Source organism: Pseudoliparis swirei, chromosome 23, assembly GCF_029220125.1.
Source record: "Pseudoliparis swirei isolate HS2019 ecotype Mariana Trench chromosome 23, NWPU_hadal_v1, whole genome shotgun sequence".
Classification (NCBI taxonomy): Eukaryota; Metazoa; Chordata; class Actinopteri; order Perciformes; family Liparidae; genus Pseudoliparis; species Pseudoliparis swirei.
This window is the reverse complement of record NC_079410.1, coordinates 13,841,072-13,864,554: the sequence shown is the minus strand read 5'-3', so window position 1 is coordinate 13,864,554 and position 23,483 is coordinate 13,841,072. Positions and strand designations below refer to the sequence as shown.

At 45.0% G+C, this 23,483-nt stretch overlaps 1 protein-coding gene across 2 annotated transcripts in view; it reads left to right on the top strand.

Annotated features, from left to right (window-relative positions):
* Positions 1 to 1,482: 1,482 nt before the first annotated feature.
* Positions 1,483 to 23,483, top strand: part of notch3 (notch receptor 3) — a 28,870-nt gene continuing 6,869 nt past the window's right edge. Inside the window, exons 1-23 of one of the 2 annotated variants that reach the window (XM_056407330.1) lie at positions 1,483 to 1,708; positions 2,747 to 2,819; positions 13,408 to 13,550; positions 13,647 to 13,982; positions 14,654 to 14,776; positions 14,872 to 15,105; positions 15,207 to 15,362; positions 15,479 to 15,664; positions 16,685 to 16,798; positions 17,885 to 17,998; positions 19,125 to 19,358; positions 19,510 to 19,620; positions 19,706 to 19,898; positions 20,070 to 20,215; positions 20,513 to 20,746; positions 21,308 to 21,460; positions 21,578 to 21,806; positions 21,924 to 22,125; positions 22,242 to 22,398; positions 22,497 to 22,681; positions 22,795 to 22,927; positions 23,033 to 23,130; positions 23,220 to 23,321. In XM_056407330.1, the coding sequence (XP_056263305.1) occupies positions 1,648 to 1,708; positions 2,747 to 2,819; positions 13,408 to 13,550; positions 13,647 to 13,982; positions 14,654 to 14,776; positions 14,872 to 15,105; positions 15,207 to 15,362; positions 15,479 to 15,664; positions 16,685 to 16,798; positions 17,885 to 17,998; positions 19,125 to 19,358; positions 19,510 to 19,620; positions 19,706 to 19,898; positions 20,070 to 20,215; positions 20,513 to 20,746; positions 21,308 to 21,460; positions 21,578 to 21,806; positions 21,924 to 22,125; positions 22,242 to 22,398; positions 22,497 to 22,681; positions 22,795 to 22,927; positions 23,033 to 23,130; positions 23,220 to 23,237 (3,633 nt within the window). In that variant the 5' untranslated portion in view covers positions 1,483 to 1,647 and the 3' untranslated portion in view covers positions 23,238 to 23,321. Of the gene's footprint in view, positions 1,709 to 2,746; positions 2,820 to 13,407; positions 13,551 to 13,646; positions 13,983 to 14,653; positions 14,777 to 14,871; positions 15,106 to 15,206; positions 15,363 to 15,478; positions 15,665 to 16,684; positions 16,799 to 17,884; positions 17,999 to 19,124; positions 19,359 to 19,509; positions 19,621 to 19,705; positions 19,899 to 20,069; positions 20,216 to 20,512; positions 20,747 to 21,307; positions 21,461 to 21,577; positions 21,807 to 21,923; positions 22,126 to 22,241; positions 22,399 to 22,496; positions 22,682 to 22,794; positions 22,928 to 23,032; positions 23,404 to 23,483 lie in introns of those variants that run through there. The other variant, XM_056407329.1, reaches the window with a different exon arrangement.

The window sequence follows — 23,483 nt, the reverse complement described above, 5'->3', positions numbered from 1 at the left end:
CGGCCCATGCCTGTAATTTATTCAAGGCCAGGATCAGGAGTAGTGTGATGGAGAGGGGGGGGGGGGGAGACGGCGGCGCAGGGCCAATGTGCTTGAATATTAGTGCGCTGGCCTCCCCTGCAGAGAGAAACTGTGTCATAATGCCGGAGTCCTTTTATGATTCAAATCAAGGCTATTGTCTCTGTAAGCGACCGGCTCCGCTCTGTGCCGCAGAACAACCGAGGCACTATACGCCGGCTGTGGAGAATGAGTCCACGGCAACAGGCCGAGGAGGCGCAGGCTGAGGCTCAGCACAGGGGCCGTGGGGATAGAGCAGGAATGTCTGCACTCTGCTATCGTGTAAACACAATTCACTCTCTTATCTGCATCGACTGTAAACAAACAAACAAAAACACAAGAGAGCCTGCACAGGACCGGACGCATTCTAGTCGACCGCCATAGCACAGAAGCTATTCTTTTAAGTAATAATCTATGAGTGGTATTTGTCTTTTTACGCATACGTGCACAAAATTAATGATAAATAATTGTCTTTTTTGTTAAGCATTAGCATAAAGTTACGGTGCAGCCGCCGACATTTCGTTATTTAAAAGGCTTTGACTTTTTATCACCCACAGTTCTTTTAGGTATTTTGCCAGCAAATAAAACACCCATCATAATTCATATAAAAATGAATGAGCATGTAGAATATAACCTCCATATTTCTCCAACCTCTGGAGTCCTTGTGTTTATTTTAAAACGTTTATGTGGTTTGGGATATCCTGAAGATAATCATCAATTAATGTGAGATACATTAGGGATTTTCAGGTTTTCTGAGGTTTTTGCCCTCAAAAAATTATCAGCTTAATATCTGAAGAAATGTTCTAAATGTGTTTTTCATAAATACGTGTGCAATATACATGGAAACAACCCACATGCATCACCTGTTGATTGAATGCAGATTCTGGAACAAGAAATTTCTGAAAGCTCTGCTACGTGTCTTGATAAAAAACAGATTTTCAATAAATGTCTCATGACTAATTTGTGTTTGGCGTCCAGAACTTCCTGACTGCTTCAACATAGTTGGAACTCAATTATCCTGACTCCATTCTCTCATGTCTGGGGAGCGAAATGATTCAAACTATGTTGTGTGTGTGTGTGTGTGTGTGTGTGTGTGTGTGTGTGTGTGTGTGTGTGTGTGTGTGTGTGTGTGTGTGTGTGTGTGTGTGTGTGTGTGTGTGTGTGTGCGTGTGCGTGGTTGTGTGTGCCTGGGGGTGTGTGTGTGTGTGGTGTCAGTGCGTAGAAGTCTGCATGTTTGGAAGCTCTGCACACGGGAACGAGCGAGCGAGAGAGAGAGAGAGAGAGAGAGAGAGAGAGAGAGAGAGAGAGAGAGAGAGAGAGAGAGAGAGAGAGGAGGCGGAGTGATATCAGACGCTGGGAAAGATCGGGAAGCAAAAGTTTTTCAAAAGTTTCAGGAGGTTAACGGAGAATCACAGCAGCCTTGGCCGAGCTGCGGAGGATAATACGGGATTGGGACCTAACGCGACACTCTCCGGCTGACTTTATGAAAAAGTCCCTCTCAAGTTTGGAGCCTTTATTTTTATGTGAACTTTATAAAGGATGTATTTCTACTAAAAGCCCAACTTAAAACGTTGGAAGTTTTTCACCGAAATGGAAGGGAATATTCCATGGATTATTTTGTCATTTTTATTGTTTATGCATCTTTGTGAAGGTGAGTCGAATTCATTAAATGTCGTAGCTATTCATCCGAAGGCAGGCTGGACATGTCCGGACAACCAATTGAAATATAATCCAAATACAATCGGGAGTATACCGCTGTGCATGTGCGTGTGCACAACCAATGTTGCACTTTTTTTTATTTGTAACGTATTAGAAATTTGAGTTCCCACAAAAGATAATAGAGACGATACCGAAGACGTTTTTGTCTAAATATAATACACGCACACAATTGTTTTTTTTCTGTGTGTGGGTATACATCTCACACGTTTGCATGGGGAAAGTTGTGTGTGTGTTAATTAAAAAAAATGTTTACAACGAAACTAATGTCCCTACAAAGATTAGTGTGGTGCGCGACAAGTCCGCTGGCGGCTGAGCGCTGCTCCCCGAAACCCGCCGAGGAGACGCCGCTCCAACATCAGCAGCTCTTTAAATGTGTGTCTGAGGAGCGTGGGCTTGTGAAATGATGCATAAAGCGATAGCCCACTTTACAAAAATGCATTTATTGTTTGCGGGGAGGGGGCAGGGTGCAAATTAGTTTAAGTTAGATCAAGGGCTGATGCGCCGCAGCCACCCCCTCCACTTCTAAACAAAGACCTTTTTAAACAACTGATTTTTTTTTTCCTCCTTCGAAGCGGTTGAGCAATGACTGTCAGATATGATAAATTAACGTCTCTTAGACCAACTTATTTCCAGACAGAAACGATCTCATGTCAGCATGCATTTCTATCAATACTATCTATTTTGACATAGTAAACAACAAACAGGCGTGTGTGTGTGTGTGTGTGTGTGTGTTGTGTGTCTGCCTGCGAGAGGCCACAAGTGGCAAAATGCCTACTAAATACATGAGTCTTAAGGCTTAAGAGGTTACATCAATTTGACCAATGATCATCTGCTAACTCATAGGATAATTATGGTGTTGCTGAGATTAATTACTTGTAGGATTACATTGTCCTCCCTTAGGTTAAAGTGGATGACAACAAATAATGTGTCAGTTGTGTGGTTCTCTAACAAATTTCTCTAATTTCAACAGGGTCCCGTTGTGCGGATAAATACAGATCTTGTGAAAATGGAGGGACATGCTTAGATTCACCATCTCAGTGCATGTAAGTGGAACATATGCAAAGATCTGCCTTTTCTCCTGCATTAATACTTCATAAACTCAGCTTTTGGAAGGCATTCAAACCACTTGGCTCCTTGTGTGTCAATTGACAGGCAGTTATTTGTCAGTTGGTTCTTCAATCGTTCAGGGTAATAATTAAATCTAGTCCAATACTTAAGTTTAATTACCCCAAAGCAATTAAGTTAATATATTCTATTTATATTCTGTTGGCTCTTAATTCAGATATTTACATATCTGTTAAAGATGGGGCACATTGTTAGGCCTACAAAGATGATCACTCTGAAGCCCCAACATGTTGGCTTGCTGCACTCATCTTCTGCACCTGTTGAAGAGTTTTATCAGACATGCATTACAGCATTATGCTGCACATAACAAGTCAAGTTTTCAATATCTGTATTTTATTGTGTGTTATGTACATTTCAAGGGTTTAAAACAGTTTATTATACATGTTCTTGGTTTGCTGCCAGCTTTGGGTATTTTTGAGCTCTCACATCTTTTGACAATGATGAGGCTTTTGTTTTTCAAATTGGTGAGGGGGGTTGTGCGGGAATCTATGACAATAGTCAAGTTAAATGGCCTACAGTGTCTTGCCCAGGGGTCATCTGTCCTTTTTAAGAACCCTTTAGCTTAGGAAACATGCCTGAGTGTTTTAGATGGAGGCGATACTTTCATTGATAGAACAAAACCTCCTGGGTTGCAGCTGCTTCCCTCCAAAACCGTACATTTATTATTTTATTGGCATGGACTTTAGAATACTACAGGGTTCAAAGTTTAGCCACTACAAGGAATGCACTTTTCACAAGCAAACATGAGGCCATCTTTGTACCTATATATATTTATATGCATATATATTTATATGCATATATATTTATTTTTCTAGACATGAAAGTAACAACTTAGTTATATGAAGTGATTTTCCTGCCAGTCGTCGCCATTGCACACTAGACAACGTGCAACTCCACTGCATGTGGAACAAGTACCTCCCACATTTTTTCAATCATTAGCTGGAGCCAAGATGGGTGAGTGTCATTAAGTGAGTCAATGTATAATTATATGAAGCCATATATTTTCTTTCTCAGCATATCCAACATTGTTTTTCTGAGTAAATCATTTTGTGTCAATGTCACACAGACATAGCACTTTCCTACCACAAGTCAAAGTAACACACTCTCAATGTTTTACTTAGTTTCAACATTAGTTTTCAAATGTTTTTCTTATGGAAGACACCATGCATTCATCCTTTGTTCTCCTTTAATCCCTTTGTGCTGTGCACATGTGTTAGGGGTGTAAAAGTTGGGCATGTGTCATCACTTTGCTGGTGCCAAGAAGATGAAGCACTTAAAATGCAAAGGGAAAGGATTTCTAGTGAAAGGGGACGTCCGATGTCCTACCACACAGCATAGAGAGAGTCCCATGGCAGAGCATAGCAGTGGAGCGGAGCGTGGCCACATCAGAGTGGTCAGACCAGTCCTAGACAGAGGTGAGTGGTGGAGCCACCCCACCCCTTCCCCATGGGAACCCACAGAAACAGGAGGTTGAAAACAGCAGAAAAGATCCTTTCTTCTACCAGATACCTGCCTGTAACCGGGCACCATCGGAACAGGGCATCGAGAGGGAGAGAAGAAAAGCCACAGCAAAGTGAAGCCGATACACAGAGTACAGAGACGGAAACAAAATGCGGATAGGCTTCTATGTTTTGGCATTTGAAAATAATTTAGAGAACCAGTAGGAAAAAACTTTGCTTGAAATCGCCCCAGTTCTACAGAAACCACACACACTGTTCTTTGTCTGGAGAATGTTCATCTGTTCCCGCCCGTTGTCCAGACACTTCCATTATTTCATTTTTCTTATGGCTGGTATCTTCTCAAGTGACAGTAACACTGAGTGTATGGCAGCTACCATTGTTACTGTCCCAGATACCAATGTATCTTCTCTCTTGTTGGCAAACACCAACACAGTTTAGCTTGAACATGAAAGGAATGTTCTCCATCCTCTTCGTCATTTATGTGCCTCTGAGTGTGCTGGCTACTCCTCAGATTAGTAGAGGTTGCAGGCCAGAGATGCTTACGGGAGATTACAGTAGTAAACTGTTCAAGTGTACCAAGGGATTCCCATTTCACCTCTTTCCGTTCCCCAGTAAAAACCAGTAAAGGCGTTTAGTCCGATTGGGTTGAGCATTCCAACCTCGGTACTAACTTCCTTTATAGAATGACTGAAACTGCGCGTCAGCCATAAATTCCTTTCGCTGCGATTGCAACAAAGGTTGAACATGACATCGCATTCACTATTCCTAAAGTGATACCAATTTTTTAAAAGTTACAGTTACACAAAATATTTTGGCACATGCATTTGCCAATCTGAAACTCCAGTGTACATACCTGGCAGTGACTCTATATAGTGCAACTGTAATTGCAAACCTGTGAATCGAGAAATCCAGTATTCACCTATGATCAGTAATTTAATGAGTCAACTTAATTATAATTAACTACAATTAAATAGGTAGAATGCACTTGATGAAGATGATTACCATTGACATGGATGCACTTTGTGTCTGAAGACATGTTTATATGGACACATGCACTGGTGGGAGTGTGTCTTTTACCAAACCAGAAAGTAAAAGTCCTATCGTAAAAAACATAACAACGTAACTCTAAAACATAAATCAATTCGAATTGTTTTGGTTATAAACTGTTGCATAGTTTAATTACTGGTGAATGTTCATCCAATCCTCTCTTCAACCAGTTGGCTTTGTTTGAGGCCTGCACAAAAGCATGTTGGGAGGGTTTGTAGGACGTCTGTTCAAAAGATGCTCCGTATAGTCGGCTCTGCAATCTTTTATCTAGGTCCTAAAAAGCATTTCCCAACATGGCGTACATATTTGTACATTTTCGGACACATTGTTCTCCGAAACAATAAATTTTAATTAGTACCCGATGAGTCTTCTTTCTATGATCTTACTGTGGCCCAGAGTTTTGAACTTCACAGTGAAGGGTTGGTAGTGTCATGGAGAGTGCGGCCTTCTATGTGAGCAATCAGGAAGTCCAGTTGAAGAGCCTTTGGCCCCTCAGCTCCGCCCTTTGAGCAGAATGTGCTGCCTTGCGAGGGCCACATCGGTGTGGCCGGAGGATAGATAATTAGGCAGATTGAGAGGGTGTCATTCAGAGAGGATCCAGCTGGAGGGATCGGACTGGGGGCAGGGAGTGGGTAGCGGGACGGGGAGGGCGGTGGGCCGCGTAGAGGACAGCTGGTGGATGTTGTGATGGTAATCCAGTGAAGTCAGATCTTGACAAAGGGGAAGCATAGGGCCAGGTGCTGCCATTGAGCAGTCAGCCGCCCCCATACTGTGAGAGACAAGCTCGTGGAGGAATGAAGCCGGTAGCTCACAGTCCCTCGAGCACATGTTGCCTCTCTCACAGCGCAACGGCAACCAGGTCCACTCTTTCTCTCTCTGCGTGTCGTCCCAGCTCCGGCGGCTCATCCTCTGCCTCTGTGTCTCAACACAGTGGCAGATCGCAGATTACGTCCAACTCTTTCCTCTGAGCTGAATGGAAATAAATGTGTGTCTTCTTCGCTGCGTGAGACCCATGGATGGATACAGTGGTCCCCTTTATGTTATTAATGCTTTGCCCTTGGCCTCAGTAGCAGAGTTGGCAGATAAATTGTGAGTGTTTTGTTATGACCCGACATCTCCCAGCCTCTTAGAACATGATGAAGAGGCCATCTTTGAATTTGATAGGGAGCAGACTGTCCAGTGAGGGTGGGCTTCTGTTTCTCTCGTAAAAAGTTTCCCTTTCCCTTTAAAAATAGCGAGAACCGTTCATTTGTTTAAAGAGAAAGGACACATATTCTTTTAGATTTATTTAAATAATGAAAAACTTAATTTTCGCAAGGGGAAGAGTCCAACCTTTCCAAATGTGAAATGGGGTCAAAATACAAGCTAATTTACCAAATAAATGCATTTTTTAGGTATGCAATTTACCAAGAAGTGGAAATATACACACATGCCAAGGCACATATTTACTGACCGACCGTAGAAAAGAGACAGCTTATATTGTTGGCTTAGTTCAGAGCACCTCGGGGCTAGTGTTTTCTTTGGCATCTTTATGGTGGATTAGAAAGGAATGTTTAGTAAGATTCCTCCTGTCCCTCTGGTGCTTTCAGGTTATTGTCCATACCTCCCATCCATTCACCCTGGTAGCCCCTTCAGGAATGCCTTTAACAATACTGTCAGCCTAGTCTCATTGGAAATGGGATGTTTGGAATGACTTGTTTGATTTGCAATTACTTTGCAATTTTGTGGGGCAACATATAGCCAATATCACTCATGCTGTCCTGAAAGGCAGATGGAGCCATTGTAATGTCATTAATAAGGGAAGGTAATGCATTTTAGACCCAGTGGTTTTAAATAACTTCAGGGGAGGAGTTGTCATATCTGTGGGGAGATGAGTACGGTCTGACCAACGGGTTATGCCATCATAGGGAGGAAGATTTGGGTTTGTTGTCCTTTCTTCTCTTTGGGTCATGACTTGAGACTTGGTGGTGGTTCCCAGGCCCCATCACAGGAAGTTGTGCCTTCTGACCTCCCTGTTACGCACATCCTGTCTTATCAGAGAAGCTTAAGAAGCTTACTCAGGTCTCCATGCTCCCCAACTTTCTCATGTTTTTTTGTGGACCTTTGATATAATTCTCCCCACATATGCTGAACTCCTTTTTGTCATTTACTACTTGGAACTTGGATCTGAGTATGTGAAAAAAGCATCCACTAATTAATTTAATATTTTACATTATTGTGAGTCGGCACAGGAACATCCAGTTGACATTTGTGTATTCTTCTTCTTTTTGGACTCAATGTTTGTCGGAACCATATGCTTTTGTAGGGATAAGCCTTTCTCAGAAGTCCCCTAGTTGTTTGTTCTTATCCGTGAGAAGATGACTTCTGAAGAGACATTTGGGCAGGCGTGATTGGAATAACTGAGGCCCGCCAGCAAAATTTCCCAGTCTCTCCCTCCCCTTTAGAAGAGGAAGGGATGGGTCCATCATTAAATGATTCAGGAAAAGGCATTCACTTTTCCACCAAGCACATTTTCCCCAGACATCTTGATTTCAATGTTTACCGTCTCCATATTTAAGGTTTTGGATGTGTATGACTGTTCTTTAACTACTATTTCTTTTGTTGACAGCAGTCAAGACAATAGAGATTTTATGTATGTTCTCTTTTCCTTATTAAGAACCTTTTCCAGTGCAACATAAAGAATATCATTCTTTACAGACTATAAGCGTGTGCTGGTCAATCTGTGCAGCGGTTTCAGTCAACATTGTTGAATTGGAGTGTGGTTGATCAGTTGTAGTTCTGTTCAATCCTCTTTAATTGTGCAACAAATGTTTGCTGTAAAATAAATAACAATACAAAATCATTAGAAGATCTGAGATCATTTTTGTCACATCATGTTTTTACTGTTAAGGCTAATATGAGACACATTGGACATGGTTTTGAAGTTGATGTTTCATTTTAAGTTGGGGATGGTGTCCTTATAACATTTCAGTTTCATGGAATCTGGTTCAGTTTAGGTGGTTGGGTGGGGTTTTATGTTCAGTGGAGAATGCTTTGAAAGACCTCAACCCTGGGATTCATGAAATGTGGTTATGGGCAAATGTGTTACTATTTGAAAAATGTCAAGGAGTACTCTTCCAAAAATCTGTGGACACTTGAGGCACATTCGTTTGGATAGCATACCGACAAAAAACGAAAAATCTCTCATCGGGTCCTTTTTCATAGCAGCATTAAAGAGCACTTAGCAACAAGGGTACACTTTGTTATTCACTTGGTGCAGAAGATCGATGCAGTCCACACTGTCAGGCAAATGCCAGACATTTCCTTGGCATTCTGGATTTATGTTCTCGTACATGTGAATCAGAGGTGAGGTGAGAAGAACGCACTGGCAGCCTTCCTAGCTTTCTAGTCAGATTCATGACTGCTTTTTCTCAAGAGAAAGTTAAATGTCCTTATATTCACATGTTTAATATTCATGCTCTGGGGGAGCTCTGGAAACCTCCTTCTGGAGATTTCAATACCTCCATTGTGTGTCAAAGCACAATTGTTGGAACAAACTTTAAACTGTGAAACACACATCCTTTTAGACATGATCATACTTAATTACCAGACTGAATTGGTGCCGCATGGCGTTCAGTGCTACCTGCATATGAAGGGGATCAGTCCTCTGAAGTGCCCCAACTGTCCTTACAAAACCCTCTCTCCCAACACCCCCTTTTTCTCACTCTGGTCTCTCTCACCATGGGTTACTGTTGCCAGGCTACAGCCCAGGCCTGTTGGTCCATGTAAGCCCAGGCCTGAAAGACTAGCTGTTTGGGTCACTGCTCCCCCCCCCCAGCACTTTTATACAAAGGAGTTCTGACTACTTTAGCTCTTTTATTTGGGCCACAAAACACTCCCCAACCCCCAATCTGGCTCTTTGCTGAGAAAGGAAGAGCCAAGCTGTGGAGAGCGAAGCAGAGGAGGCTGTTGGAAAGAGGGGGGGGGGGATGTGGATAGGATCCTGTTGGCAGTGTGGTGTCAGTAAGGACTCACATTAAGGAGTAGATCCTGCTTGCTTGTAGAAAGGAGGGGGGGGACGATGTCTGTGTGGAGAGAAGAAAGGAGACGCTGTTTCGCAATGATTCCGATATTTTGTTCTGGCAGCCTTAAACTCAAATGAATTCTTCAAATTCGTATGAGCTCCTCTACTACAATATTTATGTGGACATCTTGCCCAAAGTCAAAAGATAGCGGTTCTGTTGTTGTCGCTTTTCCTCTATTAGTTTTAGGAATTGCCCTCTGAGATAGGAAGACTCCTTTATACTTGTTGCTTTGTGGAGCATGACACTGTGTATGCACCATGTCAGCGATTACAGCCTCTCTGTTCACAGGTGAGTCACCTTCTGACCTCTGGCAGAGTAGCTGCTATTGTATAGGAGAGGATGAGCTCAGGTTACCCTGCTTCAGTGACCCAGAAGGCAGGAAAACTGGCATTGTGTTACACACATGAAGGTGACAGAAAGCACTTGCATAAATCAAACTGTTTTAGTCAGATGATCTTCATACTAAAACTGAGAAATTCCAGTGCACTGCTGCAACCTCTTATTTCATATCAAAGAAATGTATCGTGGACGATAATTTGCTATTTAAATTCCTTTTCATTCAATGTTTAACAATTGCCATTGTCTTTCTTCTTTCTTTTATTACTCTTCTCTTTTATGGGTTCACGATACTACCCTTCCTCAGAGGCTGAGGCTGGTTGTAAGTTTCTCTTCTTTGTGTTTGGGTGTGTAGTGATTGTTGCATGTGTTTGCATTGTTGCAGTGGTGCCTTCGTGTCACAGTCTTTAAAGTCTGTTCAGAAGAATTGTTAATGCATGTGTTTGTGAACAATGACTACATCTTTTGAGTGTTGTGAAATGGCCAGTGTGTGTGTGTGTGTGTGTGTGTGTGTGTGTGTGTGTGTGTGTGTGTGTGTGTGTGTGTGTGTGTGTGTGTGTGTGTGTGTGTGTGTGTGTGTGTGTTGGTTATAGTTACTCGGAATTTCCCATGAGAAAAACAGCATAGTTGTTTTGGCTTAAAGTCTGGCAGGAGATGTAGATGCCAGACACCCAGAGGTACCATGACAGATGTGGACAGATGCACGGTCCCGGGCTCTGCAGCTGGCACTAGTCCTCATATGTGTTGACACGGGGAGATTACCCATTCTGGCCATCCCTCCAGTGTACTCAAAGACGTCCTCCTCATCTGCTCCACTCGCTTCCTCAAAGGTCAGAAGTCGACACTAAATATGACTCGGGGCCCATTGCGCAACAACAGCCTGCACCTGCCGTCCACATCCGCCACTCATAAGGCGGTGACAAGGCGAAGGCACAGTTCCTGCCTTGCTTTTCCCAGAGGTAGTAGAATCTGCAAGGTTGTAAAGAGCCTGATAAGGAGACTCTCAGGTGCACTAGGACAACGTTGCATGTCTCTCAGTCTTCACACTGATAGCACTCTGATTTGTGTGTTATGGGAGTAGCATGTTGGCTGTGAGTCAGCTCTAAACAAAAGACTGTGTGTTTTGGCTACTCAGTTCAGTGTGCATTTGTAAGGGAGGACAAATTATTTATCAGCCACAACTACTATCGTGATTTTTATACACACTCCCACACACACACATATCTACACTTATACATACAAATTAACTTCATTCTCATAGCTGAACACACTTTATTCCAAATACCTAGTAGTTCAGTCTCTGCGGTGCGACTTCAACATGCACTTGAACACACAATACATCCTGAAATGATTTTTACGTTATTCTCCGTCCAAAGAGAGTCACAATGGTGTTTCTAGAACAACGGCCTGTTAAGACTGTAACTCTTTGGCTTTCATGAGCAGTCAGATGCCTGCAGTACAGAGTGGCTCCAGAATCATCTGTACTTTTCAGCTCTATAAGCGATTTTCTTCCTTGGCCCTTTCAAAGCCCCCTTTGTGCCACATTTGTGTTTCATTTTTTAGTGACACCCGAGATTCCAGACATAGTTAATTTGCCTCTAAATAAACCCAGCCAAGCCATGGGGACCAAAAGTGTGGGGAAGGGTGTTGAGTCGGGTGTCAGGCTTGCTTGTTCGTCTGTGAGGTTGCCAGGGCAACCGGGATCGTGCATACGGAGTGAGTCCAGTGTTTTCATAGCAAGAGACGAGGGATTACAGGAAATATGACATGACATTCTTGCTGGACCAAACCACTCTCTCCTCCTCTTCATCGCCCTCTCCACCAATTCCACCATCTAAAGACATTCTCTGCTGCAGAGAAGCCCCAACCCACTCCCTGCAGCCTGAGTGACATTATCATCACAATTAGACGGGGGACCTCTGACATTTGACCCCTCAGCGCGTGAGAGAAGGGGGTTGTTGGGAGGGGGAGGGGGGTGCAAGCTGGCGTTCAGGGGGGCTTTAGGAGATGAAAAAGAAGCTGCACTATCTATCTGACTGACTCGCCCAACATTGGTGCTCCAGTTTCAGTGCCTTACTGCTCATCATGGGAACAATCTTAATTGACAACAGCATTTATATTTGCTCAGATAATTGATAATTGAAGACAAACTATTACTTTGGAGAAATTTTCTTTGTGCTGCACTGTTTCTGTGCATATGTACATTCTTGTGGAAAAGCCCGTGGGCCTGGTTTTCTCATGCTTGCCCTGTGGCTCTTCCAATTTTCTCTTTTGTCTTTTTAAAGCTGGTCAAGTATCCCTTTTTTTTCATCTCAACCGAGCAGAACAGCCAAGAAGAAAGAACGTAATTTCCTTGAAAATTTAGATCCTGATCAGTTCATCCTTCTTAGCTTATACCTGGAGCAACTTCAGACCCCTGGCCAGAGGAAAGAGTCTCAATTGTTTTTGTAAGCGATGAACTAACATTAGTGTAGTGGCGATGCTCCTGTAAAAGAGAATAGATGAAAACCCATTGTTGATCCTGCCCAGGGGTTCTTCTCCAATAAAAGAGAAGACCGAGCCCAAGGGCGGGCCAAAACCCAGCCGTCACTGCCCTGTCATCAGCATCAAACAGCCTGTTTGAAGAGGGGGCTTGTCCCCAGCCAGGGGCTACATAGTGGGTATAGAGTTAGCAGCTCATACTGTCCTCCTTAGGAAGTCCACACCTTGTCTAAACTCCCATAGGACCTCTGCAGTGAGCTATAGGAATCCATGTGTATATGTTTATCTTAAGTTCAGAGGGGAGCAGGTTTAGGTCCTCACAGCCAACGTAGCGAGAGCAGTGTGTTAGCAGAGTATCAGGAGAAGCTTCATTTCCTCACATATGATGTGTTCAAGCACATTATTTAGTGTAGCTCAGCTCTGTTGTGCCATCGTTTGTAAGTAGCTGTATTGATTTAAGATAGAAGTCTTTTTTTCCATAAATTGCATGTGAGATGGATTACTGGAAATGTACTTCCATTCATCTTCTACAGCTGCTTCTCCTATTCGGTTCATGTGTGCTGTGTGTAGTCCTCCTTTTTCTCATGTCAGTAGTTGTTGGCAATTGACTTGTTTCCAGACTGCTGTTTCTGGGTGTGTTCTTTTTCATAAATGAGAACAGAGAACAGCTGAAGTGCAGAAGAAATGTAACAGTGTGAGAAGAATGTTAGCTGAATGTTAGAAACTGAGGCTTTTCAGCTGCACATAACAGAGAATGTGCCTTGCGAAGCCCATAAGACAAAGATTTCATCTTCATTTTGTAATTGTTTGCCTGTATGTGTGTCTCCCTTTGTGGGTTTGTAATGTACTGCATGGTAAGTACTATTGGGGTAAGCCATGTTATTACACATTTGGGTTAGGGTTAGGGTTAGTGCAGAAGCATTAATGAAGCCAATGAATGAGTCAGGCAGCAGGCCTTGCCAAGGTTTCAGTGGCCCTGATTACCAAACCCAGAACTTGGGATGGGTTTTGAGTTACACTGGAGCATAACACAGCTCGGTCTTGAATACCCTAGTTTGTCATCTTGTGATCTGTTTTAACAAAACTGTCCTAATGTGTTTGTGAATGTGTTTGTCCAGATGTCGTCTGGGATTCATTGGTCCTCTCTGTCATCACCCGGATCCCTGTCACCGATCGCCATGTCTGAACGGAGCAGCCTGCAAGAGCCAGGTGGTCAATGGTATCCCACAATACACTTGTGTGTGCCAGAGAGGGTTCAGAGGTACATCTATCAGAGTTTGTTTTCAAAGATCGGATCTGAGAGGGGAGATTGAAAGTTCCTATTTTAACTTGATACACTTCACTATTTAATCTACAGGCCAAGACTGCTCCCTCATTGATGCCTGTGCCACAAGTCCCTGTGCCAACGGGGCCCGTTGTGCCAATTGGAATAACCACTACAACTGTTCCTGCCCACCTGGCTTCCAGGGAAAGAATTGCCGCAATGACATTGACGAGTGCCGCAAGCCTGGCGCGTGCCTCAACGCGGGCCTCTGCATGAACACCCATGGGTCCTTCCGCTGTCAGTGCCAACCTGGATACAGCGGGCGCACGTGTGAGGTGTCCACCCTCCCCTGTGCCCCATCTCAGTGCCTTAATGGGGGCACCTGTCGTCAGACCAGCGACCATTCCTACGAATGTGCTTGCCTACCAGGTAGGATCGCTTTTTATCAGTGTAATAGACCACACACACACACATCTGATTTAGTGTGCAGACCTCGTTTTCTTTCCCAGGCCCTCAGCCCAGTGCTACAGGCAAACAGATGTTCCCAGCCTGATGACGTAGCTGTTAGTGCTGTTTCTGGGATTAACTCCTTTCTCCCAGGTCAGCTTCCTGTTTGCTATTAATAGCTAATGTTGGGAGATGGGATGGTGGGAGAGTTGAAGAGGCAGCCCGCCGTCACTCTCCTCCACTCTCCTCTTTTCACAACTGAAGGAATTTACTTTATGGGCCTTCTGGTTTCCCACTGGGGAGCTGACAGGAAATGGCTCTTGCCAGAGAGGAAGTCATTGAAGCTGTGAGAGATTATAAAACAAGCAAACACTGCGGGGAGCGCGGACCTCTGAAGCAGGCAGGAGTCAAGGCTGTTCCTGGCATCGTGTGGGAACCATCATGAGAAGATGTAAACACTCAGACACCCTCTGAATCCTTATACTGCCCACACTACCCCGCACTCTCTCTCGTGTGGGAAATATAACTCAACGTCATGGGTGGAGATGCTCGGTGTCTGGAACAGGGACCACTGAATGTTTAGTAAACTTCCAGTTGGTGTATGTTACTGTGTCTGTGTAGCGTAACTCTTGGTTTCCCCCAAACTTTCTCAGGGTTTGAAGGACACAACTGTGAGAAAAACGTGGACGACTGTCCAGGTCACAAATGTATGAATGGAGGAATATGTGTGGATGGAGTCAACACCTACAATTGCCAGTGCCCACCAGAGTGGACAGGTACAGATCTATTAACATACTGTTTGAAATCAACTTTAAATGTATACATCTCATGGTGAGTACGTACAAGCCAATATGTCATCTCATCACACCAGGGCAATACTGTGCTGAGGATGTCAACGAGTGTCTCATGCAGCCAAATGCCTGCCATAATGGGGGCACTTGCTTCAACACCATCGGGGGACATACCTGTGTCTGCGTCAACGGTTGGACGGGAGATGACTGCAGTGAGAACATCGATGACTGCGCCATCGCCGTTTGCTTCAATGGTGCCACCTGCCATGACCGCGTAGCATCCTTCTTCTGCGAGTGCCCAGTCGGAAAGACGGGTAAGTGGCTTCTTCAAATGGACCGCCGTGTGCCTCTTAGTCCCGGCGGCTAAAAGTGTATTTCATGTGTTTGTGTGTGTCTGTCTGTGCCGTCCCCACAGGTTTGCTGTGCCACCTCGATGATGCATGTGTGAGTAACCCTTGCAACGAGGGGGCGGTGTGCGACACCAACCCCCTGAATGGCCGCGCCATTTGCACATGTCCCGCCGGCTTTGTAGGAGGTGCCTGCAACCAGGACATGGATGAGTGTTCGATCGGTACGTCTGCAATTTGTTTGCTTGTTGCATTTCTCAGTGCTGTGGTCATAGCCTCCCCACGTGGGCTTGTCCTCTTCATGTGTTTCATGTACTAAACCTCCGCCTTCTGCCCGCAGGTGCCAATCCATGTGAGCATTTTGGTAAATGTGTGAACACAGAGGGCTCCTTCCAGTGTCAGTGCGGCCGGGGATATGCCGGCCCGCGATGTGAGATTGACATCAACGAATGCCTGTCCATGCCCTGCCAGAACGACGCCACTTGCTTGGACCGCATTGGAGAGTTCACCTGCATCTGTATGCCAGGTATAGAAGAGGCCTGTTACGTTGTATTTCAGCGCTGCCAATAAAGCAATACACAACACCTCAATTCATCCGGATCATCCTCTTAAGACAGCCGCACACCAACAGCAGAGTGGAACAACTTATTGTTTGAACTCACTAAAGCATCATTTATAATTCTGCCAGACGGACTGCCAGTGTAGACTGTTATGTAATGCATTCCCATTGATGTTGGGGGTGTGCAGGGCACTATACAGCCAGACAGGGTATTAGTTTGGACTAAGTGATGGTTTGGACACTCAGTGACAAAAACACAGTGAAACTCTCACGCACAGTCCTACATGCATCCTGGGGTTTTGGGAACTATACAAATTAGAGCTGGGAGTCGGGTCTATAGGACTGTATGTGAGAGAGGGCGAGCAGTTAGGGGGAGGAGTGTGCTGTGAATACTAATGAGTGGTAGAGTGGTGGGAATGGAGCGGAACAATAGGGCCCCTCTGTGCTCCACTTTGCACCCCTCATACACAGAGAGGGAAAGAGGCCTTTTCCCAGAGCCTCTCCCCCTCCCCCTTCTTTTCCAGAGACAGGCCCTTCCTCAAACCCTCCTCATCATCAGCCAGCCTGGCAAAGCTCATGTGGAGCTGCTGATTATTTCTGATTCCACGCTAGCCTCTCCCCCAGCACTCTGATCCACACTCTGTTTCACCTCAATGAAAGAACCCTCCATAGTTTTGCGAACGCTAAATGTATAACATGCATCTGTTGAATGGGACACTGACCCAGGGAGGGAAAATGTTCTGTGGTGATTTCAGATCAGTAGTGTGGGAACACTGGGGATGCTCGAGGGATCTTGTATCCTTCTTATGGTTCAGCAGAAACAAGTGTCAAAGTCTCTGAGGCCTCCCATCAGGGAAAATTTTCCCACGGATCCGTTTCCCATCACAAAGAGTACACACTGACTCGACCGTACATAAAAACAGAACATGGTGAATCTGCTTTAAATGCAAGAGTGTGTGTCATTCAGTTTGAACTTCTCTCTTCCAGGTTACATGGGGACTTACTGTGAGGTTGACGTAGATGACTGTGAGAGCAACCCGTGTGTGAATGACGGCATCTGTCGGGACATGGTCAATGGCTTCACATGCACCTGCCAGCCAGGTAAGACTTTTCTGCCAGGCCATGATTTCTGTTCCCCGTTAACAACTCCAACCCAGAGAGCCAAAGTTTAAATGTCCCCAAAACCAGAGGAGGGAGGGTCAGCCGTCCTCCTTCTGCCTGCTGGCGTTCGGAGCCCACAAGGCAGCCTATCCTCTCCTCCTGCCCGAACAAAGACACTATTGTGACCCCCGCTCCCCTCCTCTGTGGAATGTGGAAGGGACAGCAGTCTCCCTCATCCTGCCCTGGTGGTGGTGGGGAACAGCAGTCCTGCTAATGAGATTCTTTTCCAGGTCCTCAATTTACATCTGGGACAGACGTCCCCTCTCCACCCCCCATCTAGCTATTGAGCCGGTGGAGCTGATGCAGGAAGGGGATGGGGGGGGGGGGGTTCCCTAAAAGAGAAAACAATCCCACCGTCTCCTCTAACCCCCCTCCTCCTCCTCCCCCCCTCCTCCTTTAGCAGCCCAGGCCCCAACACACAGACCGTCGTGACACTGTTAATCAACTGAGCAGTGTGCTACCAATGCACCAATTCACCCCTGTCTGGGCACTTTGCCCACTGATTTCAAGCCTACTCAGTTTCTCAAGCTTTTCAAGCCAATACATTTGAGATATTATTCCTGTCGTTTATTTATTACTCATATTCTTGTTTATGTTATTGAGGTAGATGTTAAAATGAGCTGTTTCTCCACACATTTAATTCAATTTCATAAACAAGTTTAGCGAAGACATTGTACAAACACACATAAATGTAAGTGAGATAAAGCTGCATAAATTGGATTTTGCTCCCCAGATATTTTCAACCACCTTGTATGCACTATATTAAGTCCCTTCTCATAAACATTATCAGGGTTACAGGCTTTCCAATGCATTGTGTAGTGGTCATCTCATCACTGGTCCAAGTGCACAGATGACATGTCCTTAACCAGTCGAGACGCTCTCAAACACAACCTGAGCCAGACGTCACTAACCAAGCTAAAGACCTCTGCCCTTCTAAGAAGAGACAGAACTGCCCTCTGACCTGAGCATGGACACTTCCACTGGACCTTGTTTCTGACCCTTCACCTCTGTGTTTATTTGTCCCAGGGTTTACTGGCACCATGTGTCAGATCGACATCGATGAGTGCGCCAGCACGCCCTGCCAGAATGGAGCGAAGTGCTACGACCGGCCCAACGGGTTCGAGTGCCGCTGCGCTGAAGGTAAGGGCTTCTGCACCGAGTAGTTGTCAGTGAATAATTGTGAGGTCGTACAGTGCTTACGAAGTCTTCACAGGCAGAAGAGCAGAGGAGCAGATGAGCCTTAACCACTTGTTGGGCTGTGTTTGGTCTTTGTTAAGAGTCCAATGTTTTGGGGGGTCAGCTATTTCCCTGGATGTCTGCTGGCCAAGCAGACTGACTTGAGGCCCCTAATCCCCCTCTTTCCCTCGTCGGCTCTCAGGATCATGGGGTCACTGAGGACCAGCAGTTGCCAAGAAAGGAGCCTTGGTCATCACCCCCGACATCTGTTCATCTATTAAACCCCCACACACCACCTCATGCTGCATCTTATCTTTCATTCCGTCACATTCAGTCATGTCCAAGTTTGAAAATGAGCCCAAATACAGTGAGCGACGTAAAAATGTGTCGCTAAGACGGCATGTGTGAGCTGACTGTGTGTATACACACTGGTATTTTTAACGTGTTTATTTGGACCTAAGCCTAGCGAGGAGCCTGCTTCATTGTTTCAGTGGCCAGCTGCTTGGTACTCCCTCTGTTTGTGGGCCCCTTCTGTTGAGTGAAGTGGCCCTGTTTGACGTGGCGCAGTCTATTGTTCCCTCCGCCACGGAGAACAAAAGCAGGACTGGGAGGCCTGTGTAGGGCCCTTCTTTACTGCTTTGCCCAACTCAGCACCGCACTACACACATACCACACAGACCAACACACAGACATTGTCGACATGGAAACCACGGTGATCCCAACCCAAAACTGTCGAAGCTTTTATAAAGAAAAGGAGGGAACAGACAGAGGAAGTTCAACGAAAAAACTCATCAATTGAGAAAAGGAGGAACATTGGATGAAAATGTCTGTTCAAGGAAACCTTTTAAAACATTAGAATTTAAAACTGCTTTAATTCAGAAAAAAAACTATTGCTGCATCAAATGACCAGATTTCTCTCATTCATCTGAATTGTCAATTGGCTGATGTACAACCCGAAAAGCATTTTCCATCACAAGATTGATGATATTAGTCAGTTAAAAGGACATTAGCAAAGCCAATGAACATGGTTGTAAACCTATTCCTTAAGACTCAACATGAATCGACATTGTATCCTTTATTTCATCTTTAGGTTATGAAGGCACACTCTGCGAGAGTAATATCAACAACTGTCAGCCCGACCCATGCCACCACGGCACCTGCATCGATGGCATTGCCAGCTACAGCTGTAACTGTGACGCCGGCTACACGGGCTATCGCTGTGAGAACCAGCTCAACGAGTGCCACAGCAACCCGTGTCAGAACGGGGGCAAGTGTGTGGACCTGGTGAACAAGTACATCTGCCAGTGCCAACATGGAACCTCGGGTAAGAGGAAGAACTCCAAAATGACATTGTCTGACCTTTTTTTTTTATAAAACAAATTAATTTACAGCAAATTGACTGCAACTGTAGGCTAAATCATAGTGTACGCTCACACATCAATGTTCTAACTTTAAGTTACTCTTTGTCCACACAGGCACAAATTGTGAAATCAATTTTGATGATTGTGCCAGCAACCCATGTGACTACGGTGTCTGCAAAGATGGCATAAACCGCTATGACTGTGTCTGCAAACCTGGCTTCACTGGTAAAGCTCTTTGACAATGATTTTAAAACAAATTAAATTTTAAAAAAGCAGTCCTCATTGGAAATCTGATCATTTCTCCCGCCAGGTCCCAAGTGCAATGTGGAGATCGACGAGTGTGAGTCCAGCCCCTGTAGAAATGGGGGGACATGTGTAGATGAAGAGAATGGATTTCACTGCCAGTGTCCGGCGGGCTTTAAGCCCCCTTACTGTTACTCCCAGGTGGACGAGTGTGGTAGCAGCCCATGTGTCCACGGATCATGCAGGGATGACATCAACGGGTAGGACTTGTTTCAGACTTTGTCGCAGTTTTGAGTGGCATCTTATGTGATACCGAGGAGAAACTTGGCATCAACACCTTGCAAGCTTGTTGCCAATCCTACAAGTCCCAACTTGTATGTGTAGAATGTGGCATCTTTTTGTTTTTATTGACTATACTCCTGTATTTCTAGTTATCGCTGTGACTGTGAGCCAGGATGGGTTGGGAAGAACTGTGACCTGGACAGGAACGATTGTTTGCCGAGTCCCTGCCAGAATGCTGGCACGTGCGTCGACCAGCTCAATGGCTTCACCTGCAAGTGTCGCCAAGGCTTCAGAGGTAAGTGTGTGGCATGGTAGCACGACACACAGTAACCGCTGGAGTCATCAAAACGTACAGTACAAAGAGCATAAAATACAGATGCAGTAGATTTGTAACTGACCAGCTTATAGTCTTAATAGACATTTATCTCAATGATTCATACTATTATCCTCCTCCTGAAGGCCAATCGTTTACCTCCCCCTACTGGTCTATTACAAACATGCCACATTCATTCACCAGGGTTTGACCAAGTCTCAGACTCATACAAATTCAGTTCTGAAATATGTGTTAATGTCTCCTGTGCCCCTCCGACAGGTAACCTCTGCCAGGTGAACGTCAATGAATGTGGATCCAGTCCCTGTCTGAACAAGGGCACTTGTGTGGATGGTGTTGCAAGTTTCACCTGTCTGTGTGAGCTTCCTTACAATGGACCCACTTGTGCTGAGGTCCTCACCCCTTGTTCCCCGAACCCCTGTGCCAACCATGCCATGTGCACACACACAGCAGACTACTTGGGCTATCAATGTAACTGCAACTCAGGTTGGCAAGGTAAGCTAATGTTCCTCCTCATCTATTCTGAAATAATCGGCCTTGAACCTTAGATAGATAGATAGATAGATAGATATATACTTTATTAATCCCCAAGGGGAAATTTGTCGTTACAAGTAGCAGCACCAATAAACCAAACACACAAGAATAAAAACAAAAACAAAAGACAAATATAAAAAAACAGGGATGAAAGATATAGAAGTATACAAAGTAAAATACAAAACAAAATATATATGTACATATACAACACACATGCATACACAACACACAACATCAATGACAAATCAAATTCAAAAATATTAAATATAGACAGTGTGCAAAATGCAGAGTGTGTATATGTGTGCAGTGCAAATGAAATGTGTGTGTATGTGCGTAGTGCAAACAAATGAAATGTGTGAAGTGCAGATCAACATAGTGTGGATATGAAGTTATTATTATTGCAGTTATTGCGATCTGGCAAGAGGTGATCTGTTATAGAGCCGAAAAGTAAGACTTACCGAAAGTCTTATGCTCTTGACCTTGACCCCACACCTTACTGGGCACTTCTTTTGCATCTTTCAGGTCAATTGTGCAATGTGGATGTAAATGAATGCATCTCAAACCCTTGCAAGAACCGTGGGACTTGCACCAACACCCTTGGCGGGTTTGTGTGCTCCTGCAGAGCTGGATTTACTGGGCTGACGTGTGAAGCAGACATCAATGACTGTTCTCCAAGTGAGTGGCCACATAAACCTTCCGTGCTGATTTACTTTAATTGTCTGGTTAAGAACAGCGGACACTCGGTATTGTCTGGGATAGCAACTGAGTCATTTTATCCTTTTGTGCCATCAGATCCGTGCCTAAGTGGAGGGTCCTGCACAGATGGTGTGAACTCCTTCTACTGTAGCTGCCTGGCAGGCTTCACTGGGCCCCGCTGTGCTTTAGAGATCAATGAATGCCAGAGCTCCCCCTGCAAAAACGGAGGCACGTGCACGGACTATGTTAACTCCTACACTTGCACCTGTAGGCCTGGCTTCACAGGCATCCACTGTGAAACCAACATCCCTGATTGCACTGAAAGGTGAGTGTTTGAGTCATGGAGACATCCCACATTGTACTTATATCAACCTGCTCATATACACATGTATTTAACTTCTGAATATCAACCCTAAGTCCTTATGTTCACTCATGTCTGCAGCTCTTGCTTCAACGGAGGGACATGCACAGATAAAATCAACGGCTATTCTTGTAACTGCCGCTCAGGCTTCACTGGCTCCCACTGCCAATACGAGGTCAATGAGTGTGACTCCCAGCCCTGCCTCAACGGAGGCATCTGTCAAGATGCCCTGGAGTCCTTCCGTTGCTCCTGCCCGAAGGGTTACACTGGCAACCGCTGCCAGGTACACACACTCAGACTCAACTAGAAAGGTCTTGTCAGGGCCTTGTGTCTCCATGAATTTGTTTTTAGACCAATACATCCTTAGAATTGTTTTCCCTTTGCCTCTTGCCTATCCAGACACAAGTCGACTGGTGCAGACGCTCATCTTCCTGCCAAAATGGAGGACGCTGTCGCCAAAAGGACACTTCCTTCATCTGTGACTGTACTAACGGCTGGTCGGGACGTTACTGTGATATCTCCAGGGTCTCTTGTGAGACGGCTGCTCGCCGTAGAGGTATGTGGGCATTATGTCATTTCACCTCTCGTTTAAATGTGTTTTTATTCTAACTGAGGAATCAAAATTAAATTTGTCTTCCAAATCTTTCTGATTAGGGCTCCAGGCAGATGATCTATGCCATCACGGTGGCCACTGTGTCAACACTGGGAATTCCCACTATTGTAAATGTCCGGCTGACTACACCGGAAGCTACTGCGAAAGCCAAGTGGACCACTGTGAAGACAAACCCTGTCGCAATGGCGCCACCTGCAGGGGCTATGTGGGAGGGTATCAGTGTGACGTGAGTACATTTCTTTCACAATATTGTGTGCTTCTCTGTCTGATTTGAGCAAAGTCGGTATTCACACTGTGTGTGTCACAGTTAATATAATTGTCCTCTGCATGTCATTACAGTGTATGCCGGGCTTCACTGGACAGAACTGCGAGATCGAGATCAATGAGTGCGAGTCTCATCCTTGCCAGAATGGAGGCACTTGCATTGATCTGGTGGGACATTACATCTGCTCCTGCCCACCTGGCACTCTCGGTATGCAAGCACATCTATTCAATGAAACCTATGTGTATTACTAGAGATTGCATTACATATGACTAAAATAGTATTGTGGTATTTCATAATTCTCTCTTTTTCAAGGTGTTCTCTGTGAGATCAATGTGGATGACTGTACCCCACCTCTGAGGCTGCGCAGTGCTCCCCCTAAGTGCCTGAACAATGGCACCTGTGTGGACCGAGTGGGTGGATACCGCTGCAATTGTCCCCCTGGATTCATAGGGGAAAGATGTGAGGGAGACATCAATGAGTGTCTCTCTAACCCCTGCAGTACTTCCAACAGTCTTGACTGCATCCAGTTGCCCAATGACTACCAATGTGGCTGTAAGCCTGGATTCACAGGCCGAAAGTGTCAGAGCAGGTTCAGTGTGTGTGAGTCTCAGCCTTGTCAGAGCGGAGGAGTCTGTTCTGTCTCCGGCAACTCCGCACTGGGATACACTTGCACGTGTCAGCTTGTAAGTACACACTCACATTACGGATTTAAACACCGAATTAAATGTTTTAGTTTGTGCAATAGTGCTTTTTTTTATTTATC